Raw genomic sequence first — 26,824 nt, 5'->3', positions numbered from 1 at the left:
TCTTCTTCACCCACTGGGAGTACTTCTGTCTTAACCCTACGTCACTGTGTTGGGATTCACAAGGGGTAAAGGTCTAAAAGTGAGGCACTAGAAAGTTCAGCAGGCTTGCTAATGTGGGAAATAATATTGCAACCCCCCCCCCATTTCATGCTTTATTAAGTAAGCAAAGGGTTAAGACACAGGGAGTTTCCCTTTAAATTCCTAGAAAGGGCAGTCTGGGAAGTCATACCCCTTGCTTGCCCTGGCAGGAAAATAATCCTTGCTACCTCCTCCCTTCTCAGTGTTCAGTCTCTTTTTCTGCAGTAATAAGAGGCAGCTATTCAGCCACCCCAGTTTCTGCCTCTCTCCTCTGCTGCCATTTAAAAATAACAATTTTAGTTAATTTGGGCAAGAATTTCTGTTACAAAAAGCACTGCCCTTGTTATGACACCATCACTAATACTCTAAAGCAGGTGTGGGTGGGAAAGCTCTGACTTGCTGAACAACAACAACTCCCATCATCCCTGGGGCCATTCTTGCAGAGGCCGATGTGAGCTGTAGTTCAGCAACATCTGAAGGGCCAAAGATTCCCCAAACTTGCTCTAAAGGTTCAGGGGAGGTACTTGCAGAGGGGACAAGCTGGCTTCTGAGGAGTAAATTAGAAATTAGTTCCCTGCCTCCCTCTCTCTTCCTTTTTCTCAGGGGCCGTTCACAGGTTCTGCTCAAAATAACTGGGAGGCAGAGGGATGAGATGTTGGGCAAGATAAGACTTCACCTTGGGTGTGGATGTGGGTGGGTGTATGAATACTCTGTATCCAATAAATTTAGAAACATGGAGAGTGGAAACTTTCCCCTTCAAACTCTTCTCCCACCAAGGTTCCTGCGGGAGCCTTGCTTCATGTTTTGTGAAAGGAAGTAAAAGCCTCTCCCTCGCCAGGAACTAACTACCTAAACTGATTGTGTTCAGCTTTCACCCTGAACACTCATTCATGTGGAGGGAACTCGCCCACAAATGTTAAAGAATGGACCCTATGGGGTGAGGCGCAAGACAGCTCATGTCCTCAATACTGGCATAAAAGAAGGAAAACACTTTTGGTAAGAGTTGGCCCAATTCTCACGTTAGTTTTGGACATGGCAACATCATTCTAAGATGATTTTTATCGTGTCCATTTAACATGTCAAATGCTGTGCACTCACACAGTTAGAATGGGTATCTATCTCATCAACTACTGAAGACTGCTGTGGCACTGCAAATACCACCCCACACTTTGTGCAGGTACATTTAAGCATCAACATCCATCATGCGACGAGATGATAAATGTTAATTTGACCCTGTCCAAGAGCAATATGTGAAGTGAACCTTAGAATGAACAATGTACTCACCACATATTTGCTTTCAATCACGAGGTGTAACAATATTGTAAAAAACATGGAGGTGTTAATAGGACACCCAAAAGAATAGAGGTCTATATCAGAGCCACTGTAGGTCTGCAAAGGAACAATTATTTAAAGTTTATGTACTCTGTGATTGTATTCACCGCTTTTTCATGAGACAATAAGATCAAAGAAGCTAATCTAAATAACAAAAACAAAGAACATTTAAGTGTTCACTTAAATGTAGCTCTTAATCCTTGTCTCCAACAGAAAATGATGGACCTTCCCAGCTCTCACCTGGGAGCTTTCTTCTCCCAGACTTTCAGCCTGGGAGATCTTCACTTCCCTGTCTCTCACTCAGGGGTCTGCCACCAACCATACACCTCCTTGGACCCCCAAAAATGGCTCAGAGCAGAGGACACAAAAGGGGGGGGGAGAAGAAAAAGAAAATAACAAAGAAAAATAAAAGGACTCCTGATTTTACATCTGCCCACTACATTAAAGGGAAAAAAATTGTAACATTTGCCCTAGGATGACATCCAACTGTTCTGCTTTCTGTTAATATTTTCCAATCTTCAGATTCAAATGTGTGAAATTCACTCATTTTTCTTTTCACACAAGAAGTTCAAAAGGGATTCTCTATTATTATTAATAAATATATGTAATGATTTATCTCCAATCAAACATAACCACTTTGCCTTCAACAAGCAGTCTACCATATTAATAATAAATATTTCCATCCTTGTCCATGTACGAGTCTCTCCATGGTGATCATATATTGAGATATTATTCCATAGTTCTTTTCTTGTTATGTATCCATTAATCCGCACCGTTCTGTATCTTCAGTTCCCATTTCCTGTTGTGTTCCATCCTTATCTAAAAAAATTACCCCTTCCATTCTTTTCCCAAGAAAAGCACCAGAGTACCTTATCCCACTGAGTTCACTACACAGAGCTCTTTCTCTCAGCTCTTATCAATGCCAGATCCAGATGTCTATCCATGTCTCCATTCTACTCCTCCAGAATCACAACACCATATGGCTGTTTTATTCCTCCAAACACTTGTGTAAAGGACTTTTCCAATGCGCCATCTATTCCCTCCAACTCAACTATTTCACTCTCTGATTCTGCCATACCTTTATCTATATTCTTCTCCAAAGTCTCTGTATCGTCTCTGATTCTGCCTTTCATTCCATTCATTCCTGGTTTACTTTCATTCCCCACTGGATTAGACCCCATTGGAACTTTAATTCTAGTCAATTTTATTTGCTCATCAAACATTTGCTGAAGGATGCCAACAGTCAGTGGAATGCCCAAATATAGGTATACTTGCCAGACTGAATTTTCATGATCTTATTAACAATTCAGTCTCATTACATCTCCTGTCTTCACCTTAAGATCTTCACAGCCATATCTCTTATTAGGATAGAGAAATTCCCATGGAGGAAGTATCAAGTGACACATTTACTTTTTATTTCTAAGCAACATTTTCATTGAGAAAAAAAAATAAACAACATGAAATAAAAATTATTGGCACACAGAACTCTCTCGTTCATTTGCAACTTTCTTGCCTCAAGCCATTAAAACAGGCTTTTGGTTCTGCCTTCAACCCTTTAACAATCGACTTCCCTTCCCTTCTACTTGAAGCCCAAAAGCAGCTCATGCATCAAATGTAAATCTTCACTGGCAGATGGATAAATTTATCCAAGTTATAAATTATAACTTTCCAGAAATAATTAAGAAAGAGGCTTTTGCACATCACATGCACATCAGGGCTCTTGTGTGGCTTTTGGGCAACATGTAGACTCCTTGGTTCTTAAGTCGCTTAACCCCACCAGAGCTCCCAGGAGCTGACAGCTTCTTGGTCTCTTGACACAGAAAACAGCTTTTTCAGCACATCAGAGGTTAGCCCCCTATCCACCCTTTCCCCAGAGTGAATTCAACAGTAGAAGCTTACGTCTGGCTACCATCAATTATCACGGAATTATCTCCGCCGACTGCCGACAAAAGACATTCAATCTGCCATACCCTCCCCCCACCGAAAGTCCTCTGTGCTTGTATTCCAGATCATGAGTACTGTAAGCCCTCCATATTTTTAAAATATGGAGGAAGCTTAAAGAGCATGCAAATAAACAAACAAAAAAGCAAATAAAAGCTAGAGACAAAGGAGTAAAATATCCTAACACTTACCCAGTAAGGGATAAAAAAGCAAACTAGACTTTGGTAAAAAGCATCTAATAAGTTGATTATGAAGGTTGAAAACAGGTATGGCTGAAAAGGAAAGACAGGAGAAACACTTATTGAGGGTGGGATTCACCTAATGAGCCCCACACAAGCACTTCTGCAACAGGTCTTCTCCCCCCACCTCTTAAATGGGGTTAAGGGGGTTCAGGAGAACCTCCAGAAGAGGGTTATTTTGAATTCCACTCATAGTTTGGGAAGATACAGATTCTAGTCATTTTGCCTTCTCTGCATGTTTGGACGCCTGAATGCCTTACTGGGCTTCCAAAAGCTCACACATACAGTATCACCAGCCAAGATCCAGGTCTCAACCTTCAGTGAGAGAGCCTGAGCTAGTCTGCAAGATGCCCAAGTCACAAATGAGAGATTAAAGGGAGAAGGCGAGCCTAGTGATAAGACTAACACTTGTCGGTATATAAAAATGCAGCTTTTAAATTACCAAAAATACCATGGTCAGGCAGGAAGAGTTTGAACCTCATTGAACAAAAATTGGTTCAGTAAAAGAAATCTGTCGTATTTTCAACGAACCAACCAACCAACCAACCAACCAACCAACCAACCAACCAGAGATACTCATTGTCAGAGCTGCAGGGGTGGCCCCATCTCAGGCTGGTGAGGCAGTACAGCGATCTAATCTGGAACCCCTCCTAGAGAGTTTCAGCTTGACTTTGATAGCATGCATGTCTACCACACAGCATACAATATTCCCACTTTTCTGCTGAGGCCTTCCTCGCCATGCTGCAGAAACACAAATAAGCAACAGCAGTCTACGTGGTAGAAAATGGTAACAGGGCATCCATCAAATGACTGTTTTTGTATAAACTACGTTGCCCTCCTAAGGCCACCTACATTCATTGGCTGTAAAGCCAGTGAAGAATAATGCCTTTCATCTCCACCAGATTATTCAACAGGGGGCAAATGTTCACGTTTAACTGGTAAGGAATGCACAACAGAGAACATGTCACTTCAGCTTTCAAATATTTGTAACAAGCCAAGAAATACCTCATTTCTCTGACTAGCTTTGTAAAGTTCTGGCAAGTACAACAGGACTTCTGCGGAGACATCTTTCTCCAAAACACCGTAAATGACAGGTGGTACTGATGTGAAGAGCAAATTGAAGAAAATCAAACTCCAGTAGTCGGTCATGGCTGTTCCTGAAAACCCACAGAAGAACTGGAACCAGAACAGGAGGTTTACATATGCCTGTTAGGAACAGAGGTGGGAATTAAAAGGTGAGAATCTAAACAAGAGCCAACAGGAATTATATATACTGAGTCAGACCATTGGTCTGCATAGGTCACTTTTGGCTACACTGACCGGCAGAAGCTCTCCAGAGTTTGGGAGTTTTCCACCCTACATGGATTAACCTGGGACCTTTTCCATGCTCCACTACTGACATACAGTTCTGCCCCTTTGCGGGAAAGAACTGCAATGTCAAATGGTTCTTATAGTAGGCTACAGGGATGTTGAATGCCAATGATACAAATTTGTCACCCCAGAAATGGTACTAAGGGCTCAGGATTGCAAATACTGCATTTTCTCAGCACCAAACTCTTAAGATAATTTGGTGAAAATGTTGACTACCAGTAAGACACCAACCACTGTTAACATGGAGAGCTCCAACTGCCTGGAGAGAGGGCTGGTTGTAGCCTCTAGCCTTGTTAAGATGAGTGCTAAAAGTGATTCCTGCTTTCCCAGAATTTCAAATAGTTACAAATATTTAGTAATGCTTACTTTATCCCATGGTCGGAGGTTACAGACTATCAGCTCTCCAGTGGTTAGAGCTGCAAGGGGGGGGATTTCTTGAGTGGCAAAGCAGCTGAGCTTTACAGGAGTTACAATGTGGTTACTGCTTGCCTCTGTCCTAACTCCATAACATAATGAACTTACTTTGAGTTCTTATTGCTCAGAAGTAAACCTCAAAGTTCATGCTCAACATTGAAACTGGCGAGGCCTGTCTACTTCAGACACACTTCCCCAGGAAGAAATGGCGTAAAATAATCCTTTGATAATTTGCAGGTTTCAATAGTGGAGCCAACTTGTCACAACCTTATTAGTGCTGACAGACAGCTTTTTGGCATAGACCGTATTTAAATTTATTATAAATGCCTCTGGAGCAGTGACCCTTAACCCAAGGCGGGTGGGCAGACTCCATTTCTGCTGCTGTAGATTCAGAGTACAGAATTTACTAGTGTCCTTCATCTGTTTCTAATCATTAAGAAACTGTCCTTCCAAAAGGTCAAACCCATTGAGGCATCCCCGGAAGCTACATACCAAATTCTTGTAAAAAAAGTAAAGGATCATGTTCGCTAATCGCGTGTAACACCAGTGGCCGTGTACGAACAGCAGCTTGTTGAGATGTCTGAACCGAGAAATCGCAAAATCACTTGCCAGCACAGCCTGAAAACAAACATGAAATAAATGAAATACAGCAACCGAGAAAATAGCTACATAATGAAGTCAGGAGTTTTCATTGACCATTGAGTTACTTGACACTCCTACATCCCACTGAAGCCAATTGGCAAAAAAGAAAAGAAAAAAAGAAATAATTGTCTCCACAAATGTTTCCTTGTAGAAGTCATGGTCTTGTGTATACTGCTATACTTGTCTCCCTTTCTAACTCATCCTCCACTCATCCTCTCTTTCCCTTGATTCGGACCCACACTCGTCAATCATCATTTATTGAGCAGTCTCTTATATGCCAACTAATCCACCCTCTTAACACGAGGACATATTTTGGTTCCTCACAAATCAAGGAAGTTGTTGAACAGATATCTTTGCATGACCAACTCATACATTATTGCACTGTTCCCATGAATCAGTGACTTCTGTGACAACTAAAGCTGCCTGAATGAATCCGCTTCAAACATCTTCAGATATCTACCTGAAACTGCTTCAAACCTGCTCCATGGTTGTAGAAATTCCTCTGATTTCAAGGAACATTCTCCTGGAGTATAATCTGATTTCTTAGGAACATATGTCCATATTAGAACCTAATACAGTGTAAATATGGCTCTCAAGGCCCTTGCAATAGAATAATAGAATTGTAGAGTTGGATGGAACCATGAGGGTCATCCAACGCCCTGCAATGCAGGAATTCTGTCCACAGCCATCCTTGAGTGGGCATGAACCACCAAGCGTCTGGTTAACAGTCAAGACACACTGTCCCATTGCGCCACAGCTTCCCTACAGCACCATGGTACTTGTATTTACAATAGATCAGCTCTACTGACAAAGATCTCTTGCAAATTCTAGGGTTTGGGGTATTCAGCTTTTGATTTCACTAACAATATATTCTGCTAACGATAAGTGTCATGGGTCTCACAGTCATCAATCTATACGCAAACACTGCTTCCATTTACAGTTCTCTCAATCTGTCCTACCTGCATGCCTTCTTGGCCACAGATTCCAATTCCAACATTAGCAACTTGGATCATACTAACATCGTTGGCACCATCACCTTCCACGAGAAGGAAAAGAACAATGTTGCAGTGAAATTGGTTTGGGCGGGGGCACGCTACTGCACTGCACACAGACTTGACGAAAGAGAAAAATATATTGGAATTTCATGCCCTGACAAGATGCGATGTTAAATACAAGTGCAAATGTCATCAGCTTCGAGGGCTGGTAATTATCACTGCAGACATCAAAAGAGGAAAGGAAGCTTCTCCCCTGCTGCTGCTGCACGTCAAATACAAATTTATGTCTAGTTTGTTCATCAGTTTTAGAATTATTGTCAAGTTATAGGCTGCACTATTAAAATGACCATAAAGTGCAACATGAAGATAGAGGGTTCATGTTGGCATATTTAATGTAATAATGAGAATATTTTAGGAGAGCAGATTTATAAAATATGCAATATTTATTGATAGTTTTTGTGGCTATTTATCTAGAGCAGTGTTTCCCAACCTTGTACCTCCAGCTGTTTTCGGACTACAATTCCCATCATTCCTGACCACTGGTCTTGCTAGCTAGGGATGATGGGAGTTGTAGTCCCAAAACATCTGGAGGCACAAGGTTGGGAAACACTGATCTAGAGGGCAATTACAAGTTTGCATTATACCTGCATCTATATATGTTGGGTATTGTGAGAAATGTTTTTATCATATGAAATTAGTGTATCTGATGTAAAAAAAACTAATAAAAGCATTACTATTTTTTGAAAAGTGTAATAAAACTATATTGCCAACACAGCTCATGATCTACCTCAGAGGCTTACCAATAGGATTACTACCCTGCACAGATGGGGAATGACGACAGCATCACATATTGATGGCCTTCGGTGTGATGGCATCTATTTTGTGAATGCCCTCCCCGGGCAAAGGAAAACAGGCACCAATGCTTCATGTTTTGGTGCCAGGTAAAGCTGTTTCTATGAGCACTTTTGAGATAAGAGCCTGCTGGATCAGACCAGTAGCCCATCTAATCTATCTTAATCTATTAGAACACATCCATCAGGATTAGCAGCCATGAACAGCCTTATCTTCCATGAATTTGTCCAATCCTCTTTTAAAGCCATCCACATTGAAAGCCATCGCGGCCTCTTGTGGGAGTTAGCTGTGGAATTATCTGTGTGTTGTGTGACAAAGTATTTTTCTTTTGTCTGTCCTGAATCTTCCAACATTCGGCATCATTGTATGTCCACAAATTCTAGTGTTATGGGACGGATGTTCTGCTGCTGCAATTAGCATCCATGGGAGGTCCCGTGGGTGCTCTTATAATGGGAAGGCGGGCCAAAAACATTTTGAACAAACAAGTGAACTTTATATGGAGGTGAGAGTCATGCTTCTTCTTTTTACCTATCTCCCAAATATGTAGAACATGGGCTGCAGGAGAAAGGTACGTGGTCGCCAGAAATGCATGCTAACCCCCACTCCCCGGTTGCAAATAATCCCAAGAGTTTGGACAGAGGAAGTGTGACTCACTCACAATTCCCACTGTGGTGTTTTCACATACATACGAAGTCACCTTGAAATTGTTACTCTGAATGAGAGTGTTGAAAATATTCTGACGTACATAGTGCAAGCTTCCCTGTTTACTGTAATCGGAAGGAGGCAACTAGAGTGAAAATGCCTGGCTAATCTAGTTGTTACATCAGTGTGTGTGTGTGTGTGTGTGTCTGTCTGTCTGTCTGTCTGTCTGCTGTCTGTCTGTCTCTATGGAGCAGCAGGGCTTTTCAACTAGCAGATCCCGGTTGGGATTCTACAGCCACATTCTACCATTTCCCTGCTGGACTGCCCTGGTTTGTGTCTATGTTATCCCAAGGAAAACCTAAGGAACGTACCTTTAATGCAGATGTGAGGATCCTGTGTTTCTCCAGATGTTGCTGGATTACAACTCATATCAACCCCGGCCAGCATTGCCAGTGGTCAAGGATGATGGAGATCAGATATTCCCCATCCCTGCTTTACAGTGAAATCAAAGATGATGTTGTCTAGCATATATGCTGCTCCCTTGCAAGAGAGAGATGACTCACCTACAGCCATTGTCATCACCTTCAGTTCCTTTCGGATCTTTCCTACCACTTTGCTCTTCTGCAGAGGGGTGGCTCGGCAGCAGATGACAGCCCGTACACGTGCTGTGAGCTGCAGGAACTTCCTCGCCATGCTGTCATGCAAGGCAAATTCTAATGTAGCTCCATCTACAACTAGGGAAGCAGTGAACTGTGGAATTGGACCAAGCGATGAGTTTGGGACTCTCAAATGGTTTGCCTCATAGTTTTCTTTCCACTTGATCTCATCCAAAATCTTGTCTATATTCAACGAACAGGAATCCTGGTTGGGAAAAGGGCATTGGCAGGTTTTTTATCTAGGATCAGATTCTTATAAGTACCTATTAAAGCTTCACTTTACAAGTCACATCTCAATGGCTGTTAACAGCGTGTCAGCTATAGATGTATCTTGAGTGCGTTAATTAATGAAAATGATCCATCGTTTTTAATTCTGCAAAAGATCTGCAATGCTATGATAGGGAAAGCCATCATCACAAAGATTCTGGGCCAGTTTGGATAGTACCATAAACCGGTTTATGATGGAAGGGGAATAAGCCAAAGGGATGACTCCTCCCTTTCCAGCACAGCCATGAGATCAGAAGCTTTTACTTCCATTTTTTCTTAACTGCAATACGTCCAAACCCTATGTACTGTAGTCTACCTTAACTGTGGTTTGTGGAAAGGAGCCAACTTCAGAACCCATGCGTTGAACTTGGCTTGTTTCAAACATATTTTAAGCCACTGTTTGTCAGGTTCAGATGAAGCAACAATATGGTTAATCAAAATGGAAACAAAAGTTTCTGTTCATGTCTGCAGCAGGAATGCATTTAAAATTCTGAGGCTCAATACGTCTTGTTTCTGTTGCAATAAACCATGGCTTAGACAAAGCAGTTCACTGCGATGAGCAGGGGTTTGTTAAAAGCTTAAGAAATGAGCCACACACAGAGTTTACATTTAGCTAGGGGGAGGAACCAATGGCTGAAGGAAACACTGGAAAGAGATATCTCTTGCAATATGTTTTTAAAAAATTTGATTAATGGAAGGGGCTATATTATTAAATGGTGCTCCATATGCATGTGAGTAGTTAGGTTTTTTATTTAAAGAACTCTAGAAATAAAATAAACTCATCTTAACGTAATTCAGCTAAAATAAATGGGATCTGAAGAAGTGCAAGGGAAATTTCTGAGAGTTTATAGACACATGCCTCACTAAAATGAATGGGGGCTGTACATGAAGTTGTATGCTGCTTTCTCAATAATGCACAGTGGATTTGAACTGAAAGGACCTTTCCCCCCCAAAATCCTAATTAAATCTAACCATCTGCCATGGATGCTTTAGTTGAGATTCCTGCATGGCAGGGGGTTGGACTAGATGATTATTTAGGTTCTTTCCAACTCTACAATTTTATGAATGTACAATTAAAAGAAACATAACACTGTCTAGACAACATTTTTACTGCGATTAGTTCATCAGTCCTCAAGTGAGTCATCTGTGAAAACAAAGGCCTTAATTTCTAACAAACCAAATATCCATTCCGGCCACCATACAATATTCTTTTCAACCTGTTGGTTTTTTTTTAACGGCAAAGCATTCTCTGTCCCAATTTTCAAGCAATCTTTAACAAGTTATGGCTAGGATTAGTACTGGATAATGTGAATAAAGATATTTCCATCACATAAAAGGGAACTGGCTTCTCATTTGAAAACACTGACTATTTTTAAGAGAGAACACAAAAACACCAAGATTTTTCTGCATTAGAAAATGTAAGTAGATTAACTTTCTGGAATGCTGCATGTAATACCACTTTAATGAGATAATTCTTAGCACATTAATGGTAATCAAACACGGCTGCAGGGAGATACGACAAAGAGCAACTCACAAAAATTGAACTTGTTCCAATTTCCAAGACAAAGCTCCTAGTCCGACATCCATAGAGCTAGTATAGTTTAGCATTTAGCCCTTGGAAGCATTTTAACAACGTTTTGCAGTGTGTCAACTTTCTGCACAAGGCGGAAGGACAAATGAATTGGTGGGCTGCATTTAAATAATTAACTACCACTTATGCTTCTGTTCAGGAGTACAATTGTACAAAGCCTTACAGCTTAGACACTCACATTTAGCAGAAAATACTGAATTTATAAAGGTCACCCTACAAAAAGCTGCAGTTTTTAGAAGCGAAGGGAACCGTGACACATTGCCGACACCCCAGCTGCACAGACCAGTGTGATGCCACTGGCCAAAAAGGAAAGGAGCAGCAGCAGCAGTGGGGCAAGATTGGAAAGACAACTGCAAGATGAATTAACCCAAAGCAAAAACCGAAAGAGGTCTGGTGGATAAGTTTGTTGCTGTTGTCTTTTCTGGCCCTGCGGTTGGTCATACAGCAATGCAAACAGTTCCAGCTACAGGAAAAGCAAAATGCCACACGCACCAGGTGATCAGACTGCAGGACGAAGATGGTATCAGTTGGCGCCAGTAATTTACAGGAATGTGCTATGTTGATGGCTGTCTCACTTTTATCACCAGTCAGCATCCAGATTTTAATTCCTGCTTTTCGGAGTGCATCTATGGTTTCTGGAACACCTTCCTGCAATCGGTCTTCAATCCCGGTGGCACCTGCAAAGCAGCAATCAGTGTGATTAGGTTAAACTGCACTGTTCTGCACCGGCTGCCAATTCGTTTCCATGCCCAGTTCAAAGTGCAGGTGCTGATCTATAAAGCCTTACAACGGTCAGGACCTCAATATCATAAGGACTGCGACTCCCAATACAAACTGACCTGGGCCCTGCGCTTGTCATCTGAGGCCCTTCTCTGTGCTGCCCCCCCCTGCCCCCGGAGAGGTTTGGAGGATGGCAACACAAGAATGGGCCTTTTCTGTGGTGGCTCCCCATCTGTGGAATGCTCTCCCCAGAGATAATTACACATATTTAGGCAAAAACGTTGCTCTTTACCCAGGCCCTTGGCCATTCAATAATATATGGCCTGCTAAATGCATAGGAGGGGGCTGTTATGATTATTTTATTATTATGTTTATGTTTTATTGTGTTTAAAATATTTTGTTAGAAGCCGTGCAGAGTTGCTGGTGGAACTCAACCAGATGGGCTGGGTATAAATTTATTTATTTATTTATTTATTTATTTATTTATTTATTATTATTATTATTATTATTATTACTACTACTACTACTATTCTGTCTACTATTAGGCTCTGTATTATGTTTTTTTTTATTATGCTACATAAATTATGTTCTTAATTTTGTACACAGCCCTAGGATCTTTGGATAATGGACAAGATATAAATCGAATCAATAACAATAGCAGAAAATAATAAAAAAATGCAATTAAGCATAAATACTACTCAGCACTTAGGAGTGGCAATACCGTGTTTCTCATATTATAAGACATGTCTTATATTTATTTTTTCCTCAAAAAAACACATTATGGCTTATTTTCAAGGGATGTCTTATTTTTTTCCTCCTCCTCCTGCCGCGGCCGGCATTGCTGCTGCGCCTATCACTATGTCTTATTTTCGGGGTATGGCTTATATTCCTTGAATGCTTAAAAATCCTGCTATGGCTTATTTTATGGGTATGTCTTAAAATATGAGAAACAGGGTATATAGAGCTGAGCAGCAAAAATATGCTGAGATTTAAGGTTCTTTTTTTTTTTCAAGTGGGATTGCAAAAGCCCTATTACCATTCCAATTACCAAAGGTTTCTGGGCAAAGTGGCTATAATTCCCAACTCCTAACATGAGGTAAAAGATGAGGAATCAACTTATGTATCACAACCTAACAGATTTTACATGTGAGAGAATTTCCCGAAATGTTTGAGAAATCAGGAGAAATATAGTCATACCTCGGGTTACAGACACTTCAGGTTGGGTGTTTTTGGGTTGCGCACTGCGCTGAACCCAGAAGTACCGGAACAGGTTACTTCCGGGTTTCGGCGCATGCACACAAGCGCTAAATTGCGCTTTGCGCAGAAGTGCCGAATTGCGAACTGCGCATGCACAGACGTAGGGGTGCGGGTTGCGAACACTGCAGGTTGCAAACATGCCTCCCGCACGTATCACGTTCACAACCCGAGCGTCCACTGTAACATGGAACCAGGATGAGTTTGTGGTGCCTTGGTCTGAACCGTAAAGGATAGGGAGTAGTTTCTCTAACAGAATCATAGCCTATGAAATCATGCATCCTAACAGCAATCTCAGTTTCTTTGAGTGCTGGTCCTTCTGTGGACAATGTGGCACTATTCACACACACGGGTGAGGTGGAAGTAACAAAAAACCACCTTGCAGGGGGGAACCTCTCAGGATGGAATTCCTCCTGCCCTACCGAATCAGCTGGATGAGTACTGAGTACCCTCAGATACCTGCTGAGGGTAAAAATTGGGAAATTGGGTGGAAGGAGGGGAAATGGAATGCAATGTCTGGAATCCTGATCAGAAGCACTCCTTGCAAAGGCCTTCCCCTTTCGGCCCATGGAGGGGGAATTTTGTGGTATCTGATAGCCCCTGGGATGCCCCCCCCCAAGTCAGGGCCAGCCCAGCCATTAGACAGCGCGAAGCTACACCCTCAGGTGGCAGAAACCCATATGGCACCCATACACCCTGCTGTCTCCGCCATGAGTGCCAATTTCTGGAGACGCTTTGCTGGCAATCAGTGGTGGCACAGCGGCACCTTCGCCTCCAGAGAATGCTCCCAGGAGCCATCAGACTGCACCTAAGTCGTCTACTCTTTATTCTCAAAAATTTATGCTCCTCCTTCCAAACCCCATTAAGCAGCAAAACCAATGTTTAGAATAGTTTTGCAACTTCAGGGAATTTATGTGATACGGGGACACAGTCCAACACAAACGTTAAGCATGCTCAAGGCCACTGGGCTAAGTGCATTTGATGCTGCTGCATTCACTGATCAGGTTTGAGCCTATATATTTAGGAGTTTATCAAAACAACAACAATCTTCTTCCCAACTCACCAAGCAGTGTTAATTTGTTCTCAAGCCTCTGCATCGACTCAAGGAGCATATCATCCCGGCACTCTATGCTGTGTTCTGCGGCATAATGTCCTTTTAACCATTCGTTATATTCCTCGTCACTCAACACCTGCAAAATGAGCAAAGAGCCAACATCACCAGTACTGATCAAAGTCATACAAATAAAGCCATTTTAAAATAATAAACGAGTTCACACCATTCCATCTCTCTAAAGCAAATTATATATCCAGATTCTTTAAGAGTCCCTTTGACGGAGAGGTGTAGAAGGAGAGGTGTAGAAATTATACCAATAGGTATGGGGGGGGGGGAGTTAAGGGCTAGCAAGAAGACAGCATCATTTGGCGCAAGGTGGGAGGCGACAACTTGCTATCCATTTTCAGAAGCACGATGCATCAAACACCAGAGCCCTTCCTTCCTTCCTTCCTTCCTTCCGCCTTGTTACTCTGGAGCTCCTAGACTGGCCATCTGGCAATCAAAGCACCCATCCCTGCTTTTTTTAAATGTGTTTTCTGAACTGCATTCAACAAATGTGGTGGGCTTTGCTGCTTTCTCCCTCGCAGCACCATGTACTGGCTGAATTATTTCAGGTTGGATATAAACTGAGTGTATGCCCAGCAATGATACATACACACCAAGTCTGCAGTATTTTGGAGGTGGCCCCATGTCACTTACATAACTACCAAGCTCAGTATTTGAGAGAACGGGGGTGCTGCAGGAATTAAAAAAACATTTCATGTAAAGGGAATAACAGGGTGTGTTATAATGGGGCTGGCTACAGAACTATACGACTGAGACAGGCATCTTCCACTATTACAACAAACTCCAAAAAACAGTCAAGTTCCCTATTTTTTTGTTTCTCGAAGTGAACTTTTTTTCTGGCACAGCACTGCTCGACAAATGCAATTTATGTCAAACCAAGGTTTTCACAGCAAAATCCTGGGGAACATTCAAGCTATGTAACCATCTATCCTCCACTGCCATCTACTGAAAGTAAAATAATGGGCTTGAAATAACAACAAATACCTCCTAAAAACTCTCACTATTGATACGAAAAAATAGCTAAAGAAAGTGCTTGCAGTTTACCCATTCATTTAAATGATGGGGGTGGCTTCATTTAACCAGCCCTTTGTAGAAAAAGAACTTGCCCTTCCTTTGAAATCAGTTTGTGATGGGGAACCATGTGGTCAGACCGTATCCATATGCTTTCAGCTGTGGTTTGGACACAGATCGTGGAGACAGAGATGTTTGAAAATTCTATATATTCCATATATAATCTGCTGACCAGTGCTTTGACTACGTCCTAAACCGAGAAAAGGGTGCCTGCCCAACTGGACGAGCCCAAACCCTAGATCTGCTGGCTAGGAGTTAGGAAGAAACGGAGGTGCTTCTCCGCCAGCAGAGAAGAGCTGGCAAAGGACCACAGCAATTGTGGAGCCTTCCGCTACACCCGCAGATAGCTCTGAAGGTATAGATGGTAGGTCTTTGCAAGCGGCAGCTGATCCTCCACCCGGTTTAGGAATGCACTGTAAAATAAATAGCACCCTATTCTTTCAAGAATAGAAAAAAAAAGCAGAATCAAAGAATTGTAGAGTTGGGAGGGATCACGAGTGTCATCTAGCCCAACTCCCTGCCATGCAGGAATCTCAACACAATGGCCTCCCATCCAATCTGAAACCCCACCAGACACTGCTTAGCTTTGCAAATGTGCTAGCAGTTTTATTGCTGGCACCGAGGTTTTGTCAATTCTGTACCATTAAAAGAAATATCACCTTCATAGCTACACAGAGAGTGCGCAGTCCTTGTGCAGCATACTCATCCAAATGCATCTGAGTTCTGCTCTTAATTCTTTGCATCTGCGCGTCAATCTTTTTAATACCTGAGATTTGAGATAATGAAAAGCAGGTAACATTAAATGTTATTCTATGTAAAAGGATCAAATTCCTGAGAGTGGGGGGCGGCGGCGGCGGGGGGGAGCTTTGTAAAATATTCTGAGTGGGAACCTGAGATATAATAGGGGAATAAATTTTGACAGGTGCTACTCGTGCAACCTATGGAGTCCAGTGCCCTGGGGCCCCGTTATGCTAAAATGTACCAAAATATTGTTTGCATTATTGTGTTGACCAACGGTAAATGAACTTGACTGACTGGCCCTTGCATTGGGCAGGTCTTTTGCCTGGTGGTGGAGATTCCTTGATCATCAACGTGGTTTTCCTAGAGTGAGGCAGCAGCTCGTGTAAAATGTAGTGGCATAATACAATATCTCCATCAGAATACACCAATGGCTAGAGGCCCAAGTGACCTCAGTTGTTATGAGTGCCTTTTACCACCCTTAGTTTGTAAGACTATTAAGGGCGTTCCTGGATTGAGATAGCCTGACCACTGTTGTCCATGAACTGGCAGCCTCTAGATGGGATTACCACAACCCTCCATTGGCTATTTCTCAGATTACGTACATCACTGGCCAGACTCTCGAGGTGTATGAAACGTCTGCATTGGAGGTTAAAGGCTTCTGTGTTTGCCAGTGTTTAATAGAAAGCTGACTAGAGCGTCACCCGTACCTGTTTGTTCTTTTTCCAGCAGATCCATTATGACAGAGTCTGCTCCTTTGGTGTACAAGACGATGTGGTTCAAAATGGGGTGCCTCACCACAATGGACATCCGTTTGCGGACGGAATCGAAAGGCAAGATGTGCAGCAGCTGAAATGTCAACAGTCCCAAAGGTTCCAAGTTTACCGTCACCACCTCGGGACTCCTGGACTGCAAACGGCATTGGTAAGCCTTGGCAGCGTAAACCAAGGCCGCTTCGTCAGGGCTCTCTGCTTCATAGAACAGATCGCCTTCAGGAGATGACCCAGGCCCGGTTCTGGGTGACATTTCGGCGTGCGCTGAAGCTATGGAGCTGGTTGGGCTTCCGGATGAAGAGCTGCGATCCGAAAGAGATGACGGAAACTTCACACGGAAAATGGACAGTTTGTGTGAACGCAGGCTATCAGACTCTGATTCACCCGTACCTGAGCTTCGAGCAGAGGTGGGGCTTATTTTTCGGGCAGATAACTTATGGAAAATATGCTTCAGGTCCATTAAGTGTGAAGTGGGAACTCGGGTTTTTGGATTCCATCGCCTCTGTAAAAACAGTAATAATAATAATAATAATAATAATAATAATAATAATAATAATAATAATAATAAATAATCAGCAGCCACAAAGGACACAATCCAAAGGCCTATACACAAAACAGACAAGCAAAGCCTCTGTATTACAGCCAACACCTTTTAACATGTTGAAACCAGATCCTAAGCTCCCATAGAAAAGAAATAAAAGTTTAAGACTCCTATATGTTAAAGTATTGTTCTAAGAAAGATATGCCAACATGCTTAGAATAAAAATGTAAAGTATATGTATAAATGGGGAAAGAAAAGAGGTAAAAGAAGTACAAATAACGATACATTTGGAGAATGCAAGGATAAATGTGGAGATAGAGATTTAAAGAAGTCAAATTGTGGCGGAGGGAAGCTGCGGGTGGGTGGGTGGGGGGAGTACTATACAACAAGTATATTTGTTTTCAATTTTTTAAATTTCATTTTTTTCCTTTCTGTTGATATTCTGGTTTTGCTGTATTATTTAAATAATAATAATAATAATAATAATAATAATAATAAGTTTAAGACTCCCTGAGGAGAAAGACCCTAAAGTTTCTGAGACGACTGACAGCCCTATGGCTCTTACAGTTTAAAGTATGAAAGCAGTAGAAAATTTTGTGTGTGTGTCTGTCTTAAAGCAGAGAGAAAGAACAGAGGAAAAAATGAACAGGAGAGACAAGGGGGACAAGAGAGACAAGCATTTTTACTTTATGTAACTTAAGACTTTTATAAAAATGACTTGTGGCACTAAAAAGGCTAAATGACTTATGCCATAAGCTTTTGTGGACTAAAGCCCACTTCCATCAAATGCACAAAACGTGATCTTCAGTTGCAGACGCATTCGGATCGCAACTTGCGTGAATTAAATGCACAGGAGGCAGAAAGCTTAAAAGCTTATTGCCTTGCTTGCCAGGCTGTGGGAGGCTCTCACGAGATTTCGGAGGACCTCACGAGATCTCGCACTGGCTTCAAGAAGGTAAGATAGCTTTTGTGGGAGCAATTCCAGGGGGATGTTGTGAGTAAACGCAATTTTGGCTTTACACATCGTCACCTACAGTATAGGGGAGGGCAGAATTGAAAGCAGTGAGCTGAGGGGACTGAATTGTAAAAAGCATAAACAAACAGTGACTATTTAGTTAGTGCTGAATCGGACACAAAATCAGCACAGTGACACTCTACAACAGCAGAGGAGGTTTCTGTGGCCTTTTAAAAGCCTCAACAGTCTATATACAACCATACAACCCCGGTCCTAAAGGATCTTCATTGGCTCCCAGTACATTTCCGGGCACAATTCAAAATGTTGGTGTAGACCTTTGAAGCCCTAAACAGCTTTGGCCCTGCATACTTGAAGGAGCGTCTCCACCCCCATCATTCAGCCCAGACACTGAAGTCCAGCTCCCAGGGCCTTCTGGAGGTTCCCTCATTGAGAGAAGTGAGGTTAAAGGGAGGCAGGCAGAGGGCCTTCTTGGTAGTGGCGCCCGCCCTGTGGAACACCCTTCCATCAGATGTCAAAGAAATAAACAACTATCGGACTTTTAGAAGACATCTGAAGGCAGCCCTGTTTAGGGAAGTTTTTAATGCTTGATGTCTTACTGTGAGTTAATGTGCATCATATATTCTGTGTCCAGGGCAACTATATACCAGCTCCATCTGGAACGCAGGCTGAGACCCTACCTGCCTGCAGACTGTCTCACCAGAGTGGTGCATGCTCTAGTTATCTCCTGCTTGGACCACTGCAATGCACTGTATGTGGGAATACCTTTGTAGATGACCCAGAAACTACAACTAATCCAGAATGTGGCAGCAAGACTGGTGACTGGGAGTGGCCACCCAGGCAGAGGGCCTTCTCAGAAGTGGTGCCCGCCCTATCATCAGATGTCAAGGGAAAAAACAACTATGTGACTTTTGGAAGTCACCTGAAAGCAGCCCTGTTTAGGGAAGTTTTTAATGTTTGATCTTTTATTGTGTTTTTTGTATTCTGTTGAAAGGCCGCCAAGAGTGGCTGGGGAAACCCAGCCAGATGGGTAGGGTATAAATAATAAATATAATAATAATTACTACACACACACACACACACACACACACACATAAGCACCAGCAACATCCCTAGTTTCTCCCCAGCCTCACCTTTCGCGGTGGTTGATCAGGCGATGAAACAACGACCGTGTTGCAAACTGCCAGAGCAATGAAGAATTCAGCGATGTACACTGTCTCTGGGGTTAGCCCTATCACCTCCGATGTTGTATAGGATTTGAAAGTGACCCTCCTCAACTTCTTTTCAAGGCGTTCATCTGGCACAACATCAGTCTCCTTGTTCAAGCAAAAACAAGGATGGTAAGGTTCTCGTCGAAATTATCTTCCCCCTCCTCCAAAGGTCATATAGCAATGAGCCCATACTGCTGGAAGACCCAGCTTTTTCAGAAATTTTATTCATTTATAACTCAAGTGCGCAGGCCAGTTCTCCAGCATCTCACAACCGTAAAACAACAAAAATGCAAATCCATACATCGCTACAACAGCAATCAAGTACTAAATCATTTCAAAACGTGACGAACAACTAAGTTTCATCAAATGAGCATTGTGACATTTTAAAGTCATTGGAAAACCAATGGGAACTCAGCCCGTCATGAGGATTCAAACCGCCGATCTTCTGATCAGCAAGCCCAAGAGGCTCAAGCGTTTAGACCAGGGGTAGGCAACCTAAGGCCCGTGGGCCGGATGCGGCCCAATCGCCTTCTCAATCCAGCCCACGGATGGTCTGGGAATCAGTGTGTTTTTACATGAGCAGAATGTGTCCTTTTATTTAAAATGCATCTCTGGGTTATTTGTGGGGCCTGCCTGGTGTTTTTACATGAGTAGAATGTGTGCTTTTATTTAAAATGCATCTCTGGGTTATTTGTGGGGCATAGGAATTCATTCATCCCCCCCCCCCAAATAATAATAATCCGGCCCACCACATGGTCTGAGGGACAGTGGACTGGCCCACAGCTGAAAAAGGTTGCTGACCCCTGGTTTAGACCATAGTACCACCCGTGTCCCTGTATAGATATGTATGAATAGGTCAGCCAGAAGCCCACACATAAGTCCCGCATAGGCTCAGGGAACACACTTACAATTGGGCTGCTGAACGCCATTTGTGTTGTGCGTGATACACTAGCTCGCAAGCCAGAGGTGGAACTAAACAAGCGGCTCAAAGACTTTGCACTCTGGAAATAACCCGATTTGGAGGTGGTAAACTTTGACGGATGCCTCAAAGAGGAATATGAAGCACGTAGTCCTTCTTCTTCTTCTTCCTCTTCATAATACTCTAGGTATGATTCCAGCCTCTTAGCTAGACAGACAGAAAAAGATCACCCGCATGATTCTTTAAAGTAAAATAATGAATCTATGACTGGTCCCATATTCTCAATCCAAAGATTTCCAAGGAAGTCAATGTATTTATTAGTTATAACCCCACCTTTCCTGCATCACGGAGCCCAAGGTGGTGCAAAATAAACAAATAAAGCCATTATGAGCAGCAGTTATGTGCCACACACCACCTGCCACTGGTCTTTGTATTGTGACCTTCAAGATACTTGACTGAACCCCCATTTTAGCAGTCCTAAGTCAACAGCGAAAGCAAAGGCAAGGAATTCCTTGTCCTAGTGGACTTCCTCCCATGAATCGTACAGTCGTACCTTGGTTTTTGAACAGCTTAGTTCTCAAATGCTTTGGCCCCCGAACACTGCAAACCCATAAATGAGTGTTCCAGTTTGCGAACGGTTTTTGGAAACCGAATGTCCGACGCAGCTTCCGGTTGAGTGCAGGAAGTTCCTGCAGCCAATTGGAAGCTGTGCCTTGGTTTTCGAACATTTTCAGAAGTCGAACAGACTTCCGGAATGAATTCCGTTTGAGAACCAAGGTACAACTGTATTTGGTATTTGACATGGGGAGGGGAGGGAGGTCAAATCTCAGATCTACAATCAAGGATCCTCTTCTATTTACCAAGTTACAGGATTACAAAGAACTACAAAACAACAAAAACAGTGACATCCCACCTCTATATTTTTCTTTAATAGCAGTCAGAAACATGATCGTAATAGTCAGGATTTGGGTTTCTTAGCAGGAACGTGGGGGAACTGAGTTTCCTTCCCTTTTAGAAAATAAATCATTGTTTTTGTTGTTTTGGGATGGGGGGGCTGGAAAAGATATACACTCCAATTCCTGAGCCAAAACAACAACAATTTTATTATTTAACCCCGCCCATCTGACAGGGTTGCCTCAACCACTCTGGGCAGCTTCCAACATATATAAAAACACAAAATCCACCTATATCTGTAATCATTAAAGTTGTGGCCATTTCTAATCCAGTTCATTGTCTGCTTGAGTTTATTACTCACATCTTACATTTAGCCACTGCCCAGGGTGGGGTGGCACTGCAGCTGGGTCCGCAATAAACAAACAAACTTCATAGTGAGTTGCCCCACCTTTTTCTCCAGAAAAAAACACTGATAATATTTATATGATATGTGCTTGAATCTTCAACAATGCCATCTTTTGCTGCATGCATTTCCTAGCAGTATTACAGAAACTTGCACACAAAGCTTTTCAGAGTTATATTACTGGCATTTGCTTGTTTGATTTCAACCAATTTCTCAATGCGGCCACCGGAGGGCATCACCGTCTTCTTAAATGAACGGCCTCAGATACACCGGCCACTTTACATGGGGACTGCACAGTGAGTCATCCTCCGTTGTCATGGATTTGGTTTGTGATTTCATGCAGATTTAGGCCTTGCTACTTAAAAGTGCAAACTTATTCGGTGATCACTGCAGAGCTAGACTGATTTATAAAGTACATCTAGTAGATATACATGAACGAGCACCGTTTAATTTATCCAATACAAGCCTTACTGATAAATATGTATGTATGTGTGTATATATATATATATATATGTATATGACTAAATGGACTGACTGGAACCTGCAATATGCATGTTTTCAGTTTCATTTCTATGGTTCTATCCTAATCAAGGTTTTATGAATTTCCTTAGCATGCACAGGTCCCCACGGCAAAGCAGTATCAGCTTGCATGGGATAAAAAGGCAAACTCCATATTTTAAAGAATTTTGTGTTTACAGGCCCAATATGTCTGTCACTTTCTAGTGCATCCTTTTATACAGACTACAAGTAATGAGCACGGAACATGAAAAGGTGGACTAAAAAGTGGACTACTAAAGAGATGCCACGGGGGCTATAATAAGATGCTCGTCACTGGCTCCCAGTATGTTTCTAAGCACAAATCAAAGTGTTGGCACTGACCATTAAAGCCCTCAACGGCCTTGGCCATTGTATACCTGAAGTATACCTGAAGAAGCATCCCCACCCCCATTGTTCAGCCCGAATACCACCGAGGTCCAGCTCTAAATACCTTCTGGCAGTTTGCCCACAGCAAGAAGTGGAGTTACAGGGAACCAGGCAGAGGGCCTTCTTGGCAGTGGCGCCCGCCCTGTAGAAAGCCCTCCCAGCAGATGTCAAGGAGATAAAGAACTACACAACTTTTAGAAGACACCCGAAGGCAGCCCTGGAAAGGGAAGTTTTTAACGTTTGATGTTTTATTATGTTTTTACCGTATTGGCCTGAATATAAGCCTCATTCCCCACCCACAAATTCCGACAGTGAAAAGTTAAAGTGCAGCTTAAATACATGACCTTACAAAAATGGGCTTTTACGATATCGCTGCTGAAACAGAAATATGGTAAAATGGAACGGGTGTGCGTGCCTGTGTAATTTTAAGGGAGCAGCTTATATTTGCGTATTGTCTTTTTCTTTTCCCCCCTTGAATTTTAAAGGTGCAGCTTATATTCGGGTGCGGCTTATATTCGGGCCAATATGTGTTGGAAGCTGCCCAGAGTGGCTGCGGCAACCCAGCCAGATGAGCGGGGAACAACAACAAAAAACAACAACAACAACAACAACAACGGGACAGTTGATACTGTTTAAACGTATAGGACAGGAAGCCAAGAGCTGCTTTAGGCACTTTCAAAGCATTGCATATGCCCAATGTGATTTTTAACCACTCTTGCACCCACAACAGCAGCATGCCAACCACCTGCAGGGGTGGGGCGAGCCGAGGCAGGACGCTCTGTGGGTCCTCCGAGGAGTCTGCCTGCCTCCACCCACTCAGCCGCCCTATAGCTGAGGGGGAGGTAGTGGGCCAATCGTTTGGGGCTGTGCGGAGCCTGCAGGCACCCAAGCCACCACGTCACTTCAAGGAGAGACGCGTGGCTCGAGCGCGCTGCAGGCCCTGCTGTGCCGCCTGGCATTTTGTCACCTCCCTCAGTGGTGACACTCAGGGCGGACTACCCCCACCGCACCTCCCTTCCTCTGCCCTTGGCAATCATGTATATACACATGCAGAACTAGGGGTCAATAGCCTAAACGTTTCCGAGCACAATTCAAAGTGTTGGTGTTGACCTTTAAAGCCCTAAATGGCCTCGGTCCAGTATACCTGAAGGAGCGTCTCTACCCCCATCGTTCTGCCTGGACACTGAGGTCCAGCTCCGAGGGCCTTCTGGCGGTTCCCTCACTACAAGAAGCCAAGTTACAGGGAACCAGGCAGAGGGCCTTCTCGGTAGTGGCACCCACCCTGTGGAATGCCCTCCCACTAGAGGTCAAAGAGAACAACAATTACCAGACCTTTAGAAGGCATCTCAAGGCAGCCCTGTTTAGGGAAGCTTTTAATGTTTGATGGATTTCTGTATTTTAGTGTTTTGTTGGAAGCCGCCCAGAGTGACTGGGGGAACCCGGCCAGATGGGCGGGGTATAAATAATAAATTATTATTATTATTATTATTATTATTATTATTATTATTATTATTATTATTATTATTATTATTAACGTTAGCCTCCTTTACGCATGAGGTTAGTAACACTGCTTGCAGTATTATTTCCTTCCAAGTAAGAATGTTAAGGTATGCAGTTCAACAGTCTAATGAAAAAAACAACAACTCAGAAGTATAGTCCACTTGGGGGGAGGGGGTTTCCTTCCAAGACTACTTGTAGAATTGCAAAGTGCAATCTTTTGCACTTAGGCATAAGCCAAGTGTGTTTAGGATTGACGCCAGAGACCTGGTACAAAAGCAGCTTTCTCCCTCAGCCTTACCGTTCTCTTCATGACCATATTCCATCCCCGCAATGCTGCATCTCCGGAAAACCATTTTGTTCTCAGTGAGGGTTCCGGTCTTATCAGAGAAAACGTACTCAATCTGCCCAAGGTCTTCAGCAATATTCAGTGAACCACACCGAATCCTGGTGTCTGTCGGTTCATCGTACAAATCAAGATCATTCCGGATAAAATAGATTTGCCCCAATTTGACAAATTCAATGGAGACATAAAGAGAAATTGGGATCAAAACCTGCCAAGGCAAGAAGTGGATTTAGTATGGCTTGCTCACGAGGTCAGATCCTGCCCTCAACTGCACCAGAAAATGAACCCGAAATCCTAATATGAGGGGGTAAGGTTGATCTGATAGGGATCACTGAGACTCAGCGGAATGAGACTCACGACTGGAGTCGGCTAGCGGAAGGGTGTATCTTCACATCAACAGAACGGAAGAGGGACAGTATGGGGTTATCAAGAATAAGTCATCCTAGACCAACCACATCTGTTGTTTCAATAGTTACTGGTATGTCAGACCGTGAGAATGCCGTGGGCATAGTATATCTTGATTTCAGCAAATCATTTGAGAAAGTCTGTCATGGGCTTGCCAAGATTAATGTTAGGTTAACTCACAGCTGGTTGAACAACTGTACCCAACTACTGCTTGTTAATAGCGGTACATTAACTTGGAGAAAGGTCCCAAGTGAAGTGCCCACAGGGTTCTGTAAGTGACTTGGAAAAGGATGTAGCCAGATGTTTATCAAATATGCAGCTGATACAAAGCTGGGACGACTAGCATGGCAGTAGACAGAACCAGGATTAAAATACGAACTCAGACTGTTACCCAACTATGATGTAGGTGTCTCCCCACTAATGCGGGGGTTACGTTCCCAGGTGGTGCATGTAAATGTGAATCACGTATAGTGGGGAACACCATCTAAAAAGCCTGTAAACATCATCAAAACCTCTGGGAACCCTTGAAAAACACTATTAAAAATGGGCCTGAAAGGTTAGTGCAAATGCTCCTGGATTGGTAGTTGTTGTCCCCCCCCCCCCTCTTTTCAGGCCGAAATAGATTGATTTAATTATTTCCCAGTACTGCACATATACGCAAGGGAGTCGAATGCACGCAAGTGAGGAGACCTCTGTATATGCAACGTCCTGAATTTAGCTACAAAAGAATGATGAAAACAAGTAGAGAATGTATAAAAGATCTAGGCCAGGGATTACCATTGTGGTGTTATCCAGATGTTGTCAACTATGAAACTTATAGGTGATACAGCCATCGCTCTTGCCCATTGGCCATGCTGCCTATGGCCAACAGCAGCTGTAGTCCGCAACATCCCAAGGGCAGCCCATTGGCTAATCCTGATCTAAGCATCTCAGCTGATCCTAAATTGACTATGAGCCAGCCGTGTAACGGGAGTGTTGAAAAAACACTAATCCAATCTTTGTCTGCTTTTACAGAAGCACAGGGCCCAGATCACAAGAGGCAGAAGTTCCATTCTAATAAATAATAATAATAATAATAATAATAATAATAATAATAATAATAATAATTTTCTGTACTTCTCAGTTGCATCCAGAGTACTATCTCTAGGTTCAGTGCACCACATTTTAAGAAGGGTGCAGAGAAACAGGGTGGCGTCCAGAGGGTTGAATGGCTGTATGTCAGGGAAGTTGCACCTTGCACTACAGATCATGCACTGACCAGAGGGGCTGGACTAGACAAGCTCCAACGTCCCTTCCACGGTTTTACAATTCTGGAATAAACCCACCAAACTCAAGTTACTTTGGCTTTCTAGTAGTAGTAAAGAACGCAGCACCAACCAAACCCATGAACTTACCTGCAATAAAATGATCATTGTCCAGAACATAATAAATCCTCCCAGTTCTGGAGAAAGTTGCCTTCCGCTACTATAGAGAGGTGGGTCTGGATGGGCACCTAGCCAAAATCCATGACCTTTTAAAAAAAGATAAAGAATCCATTAACAAAATCAAAACTATGAATGGCACTGCATTCCAAGGCAAGTGACCAGACTAGTACAGGCTTCCCCAACCTGGTGCCCCCTCCAGATGTTTTGGACAACTCTCGTCAAGCCCTGCTGACCTGGAGGGCATCAGGTTGGGGAATGCAGACAACAAAGTTATCAATCAGCTTCTAAACTGCCCTGGCTTTATATTTTAAAAATCATTTAAAAAATAAGCTGATGAAGGTTGCAATCCTATATATGCTCTCTTGTTAAAAAAAATCTCACTAGATTCAGCAGGACTTTTTTTTGAGCTACAAAGGCACACTGTACTATTAACTTGCTTAACTTACCCCTTCACATAGCTATGGTTCCTGGCACCCTTAAGGAACTACAGCTCCCAGAATTCTTTGGGACAGAGCCGTGCGCTTTAAATATACAATGTGGGTGAAAAACCATGCAAGGCTTGTGTTATTCACTTAATTTATACACCAGCAG

General features: G+C 42.8%; 1 protein-coding gene across 9 annotated transcripts in view; it reads right to left on the bottom strand.

Annotated features, from left to right (window-relative positions):
* Positions 1-26,824, bottom strand: part of ATP10D (ATPase phospholipid transporting 10D (putative)) — a 56,364-nt gene that overhangs the window by 5,732 nt on the left and 23,808 nt on the right. For 6 of the 9 annotated variants that reach the window (XM_060278873.1, XM_060278876.1, XM_060278874.1 and 3 more), the window contains 14 exons: positions 26,204-26,319; positions 24,360-24,612; positions 20,330-20,547; positions 19,344-19,526; positions 16,634-17,198; positions 15,845-15,951; positions 14,058-14,184; positions 11,513-11,697; positions 9,070-9,367; positions 6,977-7,053; positions 5,868-5,993; positions 4,596-4,796; positions 3,543-3,623; positions 1,363-1,467 (listed from right to left, as the gene is read on the bottom strand). In XM_060278873.1, coding sequence (XP_060134856.1) covers positions 1,363-1,467; positions 3,543-3,623; positions 4,596-4,796; positions 5,868-5,993; positions 6,977-7,053; positions 9,070-9,367; positions 11,513-11,697; positions 14,058-14,184; positions 15,845-15,951; positions 16,634-17,198; positions 19,344-19,526; positions 20,330-20,547; positions 24,360-24,612; positions 26,204-26,319 — 2,642 coding nt within the window. The remainder of the gene's footprint in view (positions 1-1,362; positions 1,468-3,542; positions 3,624-4,595; positions 4,797-5,867; positions 5,994-6,976; positions 7,054-9,069; positions 9,368-11,512; positions 11,698-14,057; positions 14,185-15,844; positions 15,952-16,633; positions 17,199-19,343; positions 19,527-20,329; positions 20,548-24,359; positions 24,613-26,203; positions 26,320-26,824) is intronic. The other 3 variants (XM_060278875.1, XM_060278877.1, XM_060278880.1) reach the window with 3 other exon arrangements.

This window comes from Zootoca vivipara, chromosome 9, assembly GCF_963506605.1.
Source record: "Zootoca vivipara chromosome 9, rZooViv1.1, whole genome shotgun sequence".
NCBI classification, from domain to species: domain Eukaryota; kingdom Metazoa; phylum Chordata; class Lepidosauria; order Squamata; family Lacertidae; genus Zootoca; species Zootoca vivipara.
The sequence above is the reverse complement of the archived record's forward strand: the minus strand, read 5'-3'. Positions and strand labels throughout refer to the sequence as shown.